This window comes from Protobothrops mucrosquamatus, unplaced genomic scaffold (genome assembly GCF_001527695.2).
Source record: "Protobothrops mucrosquamatus isolate PMUCROS unplaced genomic scaffold, P.Mucros_1.0 scaffold1108, whole genome shotgun sequence".
Classification (NCBI taxonomy): domain Eukaryota; kingdom Metazoa; phylum Chordata; class Lepidosauria; order Squamata; family Viperidae; genus Protobothrops; species Protobothrops mucrosquamatus.
Window position 1 is genome coordinate 1 of NW_015387328.1, and position 6,066 is coordinate 6,066.

At 43.9% G+C, this 6,066-nt stretch overlaps 1 protein-coding gene across 1 annotated transcript; it reads right to left on the bottom strand.

Moving 5' to 3' along the window:
• Positions 1-13: 13 nt before the first annotated feature.
• Positions 14-5,034, bottom strand: LOC107291280 (NTPase KAP family P-loop domain-containing protein 1-like; the record flags this gene model as incomplete). Its single annotated transcript, XM_015820270.1, has 3 exons — positions 4,917-5,034; positions 2,137-2,272; positions 14-996 (listed from the first exon to the last, which is right to left on the bottom strand). Coding segments are annotated over exons 1-3 (1,237 nt in total), but the record flags the coding sequence as incomplete, so codon positions are not given.
• Between the last annotated feature and the right edge of the window lie 1,032 nt (positions 5,035-6,066).

Genomic DNA, 6,066 nt, shown 5'->3' on the forward strand with positions numbered 1-6,066 from the left:
AGGTTCCCTGTACTGATCAGAACTTCCAGTTTCGTCAAGGTGTCCTGCAAACTCTTCCTCTTGGACTCGATGGCTATTTCTGGTATGGAGAACGGAAGGGTCATTATACGATTGAGGTACAGGTAGCCGTTGTCCGCCATTCCCTTCATGCTCTCAGCATTCTCCAAGCAAGAAACGATGATGCAGGGATCAACCACCAGGATGAAGATGAAGGGAGAATCCTTATTGGAAAGGAGCGTGTGGATGGCATTCAACACCCCGACCACCTGTTCAGGGTAGCATATATCTAAAGATGTGATCTCAAAGACAATCTTCAAGGGCCGACGCTCAAAGATCTCCATGTAGCGTATAAAGTTGGTGAGGACCTCAATCTCTCTCTTCACTGCACTCCTGAAACCCAAATGTTTGGTGAACTTCTCATCGCTGGTCATGCTCTCGATCTTCTTCTTCTGGGTGATGATCAAGTTCTTGATGACAGGAGCGATGGCTATGATGAACCCTGAGCCCAAAATGGCAGCCATGCTGCTACCAAGGTACTTCAAGTATGTGCCATCCCTTATCTCTGGCACAAGGAAGAAGACAGCAGGCAGGCCTGCGACAGTTAGGACGACAATCAGCAGGAATCCTACTGCCATCCAGCATGTTTTCTTTTTAAGCCTCCACTCTTCTTGGGTGTCTCCTGAGTCGCGGTGTGGACTGCTTCCTACTACTTGGTAGAAACTCAGGGGAAGAGGACCGAAGTGCTTGCGGATATTGTCACACAGGGTGGTGATCAACCCAGCCCACAACTGTTTGCTGCATGCATACTCCCAGGCGCTGAATTGTATGAAGAGGAAGTCGAAGTTTTTTCTTTCGCGGTGCTTCTCGGTGATGACTGGTTGGTAGAAGATGATGTGCCAGAGAAGGATCAGGTAGTTTATTCCTTTGGGGGCTCGGGACGTCTGGCAAGTGCTGCTGAATTCTTTTTCTTCCTTTTGGATGGATTTGTTGCTCATGCTTTCTGCAAAAATCAGTTCAGAAAGGGTCAACAGAAGACCTGCCAAGTTCTCAAAGACCTCCTATCTATAGAAGGGAATCTTTGTAGCTCAGGATTGAAATGTGGGCTCCATGGTGCTCTCTGAGCTTGGTGGTTTTTCTTGCAAATATTTCATAACCCAATTAATAATAATAATAATAATAATAATAATAATAATAATAATAATAATAATAATAATAATAATAAAATTGGAAGGGACCTTGGAGGTCATCTAGTCCAACCCCCTACTCAGGCAGGAAACCCTACCCCATTTCAGACAAATGGCTGTCTAGTCTTCTTAAAAACTTCCAGTGTTGGAGCATTCACCACTTCTGGAGGCAAGTTGTTCCATGGTTAATTTTTCTAACAGTCAGGAAGTTTCTTCTTAGTTCCAGATTGCTTCTCTCCTTGACCAGTTTCCATCCGTTGCTTCTTGTCCTGCCTTCAGGCGCCTTGGAGAATAGCTTGACTCCCTCTTCTTTGTGGCAGCCCCTGAGATATTGGAACACTGCTATCATGTCCCCCCTCGTCCTTCTCTTTGTTAAACTAGACATACCCAATTCCAGCAACCGTTCTTCATATGTTTTGGCCTCCAGTCCTCTGATCATCTTTGTTGCTCTTCTCTGTACTCTTTCTAGAGTCTCAACATCTTTTTTACATCATGGTGACCAAAACTGGATGCCGTATTCCAAGGGTGGCCTTACCAAGGCATTATAAAGTGGTATTACATGATTTTGATTCTGTCCCTCTGTTAATGCAGCCTAGCACTGTGTTGGCTTTTTTGGCAGCTGCAGCACTCGGCTGGCTCCTATTTAAGTGATTGTCCATTAGGACAAGTAGTAAAACATCTGCAAGAAAACCACCAAACTCAAAGAGCACCAAGGACTCCACTGTCGTTGTTGTTGTTGTCGTCGTCGTCCTCCTCCTCCCCCCCTCTATGAACCCCAATCCCTTCTAGCATTGATGATGTTCCTTTCTGACTCCAGTGATACCAGTTTTGTGATGACATGCTGACTCCTGCAAGGTCACTTCCTCTCTCCCCAGAGACCCATGGATAGAAGAAGGAGCCTTCTACTGAGGCCTATTAAGATTCTTCCCCATTGATTCTCTCAGGGTGGGACTTACCTTGAATCTTGTCCAGTAGGGTGCGAAGGCGTGCTTTGTATGATGAACAGAAGCCCACAGTGACTGGGGTTGGGGTTTGGCACAATATCTTCTTTAAAGAGTAGAAATAAACGTCTTCCCCGCTCTGGTGATCTGAGGAGTGGAAAAGAAAAGAAAAAAGAATGGAAAATAACCAGAGGATCCACACATCAGTGTCCCTAGCTGGCTGTTGGCATAGCCCTGAAACAAGTGACTAGGTTCCTGCCCTTACGACCGTCATAGCATCCCCATGATGATGAGATCCAAATTCAGGCACTTGTCAACAGGCGTGCACTTAGGACAGTTGAAGCATCCTGGGATCTCGTTATCGCCTTTTATGACCTTCCCAGCTGGTTTCTGACTAACACGGTCAAGGGGGGAGAGCTTGATTTGTTTAACGACCACATGATTCACTTCATAACTGCAATGATTCACTTACGAACCACAGCAAAAACACTTGTAAAATCGGGTGCCTTTCACTTAACAAGTGTCTTGCTTGGCAATGGAATTCCGGCCCCAGTTGTGGTTATAAGCTGAGGCCCACCTGGAATCTCTACTTGCCTAAAGTAGTGTTTCTTCACCTCAGCAAATTTATGAAGCGTGGACTTCAACTCCCAGAATCCCAGCATTCTTTAAAATGGATAGACTTCCGTTTCCAGCTTGGGTGGCTGGGGAATTCTGGGAGCCGAAGTCCAGACATCTTAAACTTGCTAAGGTTAAAAAAAAATGCTACTAGCAAAGTGTTATTTAACAATTAGACACTAATGCGAGCTGATTATTTGGTCCCAATTTTGTGCATTCTAAAAGAACCATGCCAGGAAACCAAACATAGCAATTTAAGACTCTCTAAAATGGCTGCTTGCAAAGCTGGTAAGAGAAGACCTAATGAAGAAAGGAAAGAAAGCATTTAAGATATTATGCTAATGAAGAAAACAACTTCTGTTAATCCTGTTTTGAAAACGTATATTAATTACCCTCCACACAGAGAAACAGTTTCAAATGTTAGAACTGTTCCCTAACCTTCCCTTAAGATTAAAAGAATTCCTAAGAAAAGTTTGCGTAACGGTTCTAACGTTTACAACAAATGAAAACAGGTCTCTTTCAAAGGGTTAATGAAGAGGCTATTGGGCAGGTAGTCCTCACATCTATTCGTTTTGTGACTGTTCAAAGTTACAGCGGCACTAAAGTCCTCGTACTTACAACCGTTGCAGCATCACCTAGGTCACGTGATCAAAATTCGGATGCTTGGCAACTGGCGTGTATTTGCGATGGTTGCAGCATCCTGAGGTCATGGGATGGTCATCTGCCACCTGGGCATGTGGGCATGCTTTAGGATGGCCGCTTAATTTGAGGTTTCACGTACAGGTAGTCCTCAACTTACATTCACAACTGGGACCAGAATTTGTGTTGCTAAGCAACGCAGTTGTTAAATGAGTCCCATCTGCTTTTATGACCTTTTTGGCCCTTTTGTTACACCAGTCGGTTGTTAAGTGAATCACATGGTCATTAAGTGAATCCAGCTTCCCCCCCTCCTCCCCATTGACTTTCCCTATCAGAAGTCAGCTGGGATGGTCACAAATGGTGATCACATGACCCCAGAATATTGCAGCCATCGGAAATATATGCTGGTTGCCAAGAGCCCAAATTTTGATGAGGTCACTGTGCAAATAAGTGTGAGGGACCAATAACAATAACTGGTGAAGGTAACAAAATACAAAGCCCTACAAATAGCAATAGAACGACTATGGCAAAGGCAAGCAAGCGGAGTACCAATAGTCATAGGCGCCTTGGGTGCAATCCCAAAACAACTGGAGCACCACTTGGACACCATCATCGGCATTGACAAATTCACTATCAGTCAATTGCAAAAGGCGGCCTTACTGGGAACTGCTTCTATCCTGCGACGATATCTGTAATATCATCAATTCAAACATCCACATCTGCCTATCCCAGGTCCATTGTAAGGACTTGATAGGTATACAAAAATGCCAAATCCAGTCTGAACATAGATGATCAACAACAACAACAACAACAACAACAACAACAACAACAACAATAATAATAATAATAATAATAATAATAATAATAATAATAATAATAATAATAATAATAATAATAATAATAATAATAATGTTGGAAAGGGATCTTGGAGATCTTCTAGTCCAAAGCCCTGCTCAGGCAGAAAACCCTATACCTACAAATGGTTGTCCAATCTCTTCTTTAAAAACCTCCAGTGATGGACTTCTATGAAGTCTACCTATGACTTCTGAAGGCAAATCCTTCCACTAGTTAATTGTTCTAATTTTCAGGAAATTTCTCCTTAGTTCCAGGTTGCTTCTCTCCTTGATTTGTGTCCATCTGTTGCTTCTTGTCCTGCCTTCAGGCGCTTTGGAGAATAGCTTGAACACCCCCCTTCTTTCTGGCAGCCCCTGAGATGTTGGAACCCTGCTATCGTGTCAGTCCTGGTCCTTCTCTTCATTAGACTAGACATCCCCAGTTCCTGCAACCGTTCATCATATGTTTTTGCTTCCAGTCCCCTAATCATCTTTGTTGCTCTTCTCTGCCCTCTTTCTAGAGTCTCGGCATCTTCATAAATCACTTTTTAAAGTGCCATTGTAACTTCAAACGGTTGCTAAACAAATGGTTGTAAGTCAAGGAATATCTGTACTAAATTAGATTTTTGAAAGAAGTGGGATTAAATCCTTGCTACCTTCCATTTGTCCAAATCCAACGGTTTTGAATTAGATGCCGAGCTTACCTTCATCACGACGTCCATCGTGGCTAAAGTGGGAATCCTGGTGTGAGAGCAGGCTCTCCATTTCGTGACCCTCCTCGGCATGGGGCAGCCGGGCTGCTTCCTCGTCGTAGTAACTCATCAGCTCTGGAGTTGCTGGACCATCAACTGGACTTCCCAGGCAGATTGGAGCCTGCCAGAAGGTGATAAAGCAGACAGGGGATTCAACCTAGTTACCTGGGACAGATAAGCTTCTAATGAGAATAGATGAACAGAATATAGATATCAAGCCACATCTGGAATATATGCATCGCAGCAGGGTTTTTCTCACTCTGCCTTTTTCTTGATTCCAAGTTATAGGTTAGAAAAACTGAGTCCATTGAATGAAAGAGAGAGAGAGAGAGAGAGAGAGAGAGAGAGAGAGAGAGAGAGAGAGAGAGAGAGAAGACTGAAAGAGAGAGAGAGAGAGAGAGAGAGAAAAGACTGAGGAGAGGTGTAATTTTGGTTCTTGAAGCTCCAGATTCTACTGACCTTCACAGCTGGCCTCAAATTCTCTTTAAGATGGAGAAAAAAGACCAACAATATAAAAGCCCAAAGGTGTGACGAATGAGAACCTCATTTGTTTCTGATAGGTTGCTAATTGGGATGAGAAAATATTTCAGCCACCGTATTGAGAAAGAGGATCAGATGCAGGGCGTGTGGCCTGGACATCGAGCCATGGGCTGTGGGCTTAATTCTGATGATGTTCTAACGAAAAACCAAATTTCCCTTTTTTCCCCTTTTCTTTTCTTACGTGGCGTTCTCTTCCAGTGACAGAAAAGGTTTGCTTACACCAGGCGTCCTTGAATTACAACCCAAATGGGGATCAGAATTTCCGTTGCCAAACGAGGTTGTTAACTGAGGTGTGCTCAGTTTTATGACCTTTTCACCAGGGTTGTTAAGTGAACCACTATGGTCCTTCAGTAAATCAAATGGTCATTAGTTGAATCTGGCATCGCCCCCATCGACTTGGCTTGTCTGAAGCTGGCTGGGAAGTTTGCAAAGGGTGATTGCTTGACCCCCGGGACACTGCAACGGTCATAAACAGGTGCCGGTTGGCAAGCATCCAAATTTTGGTAAAGGAATTACTAATGGTCAGGCCAAAAGCAGGTATCTTATCCAGATGTGAATACCT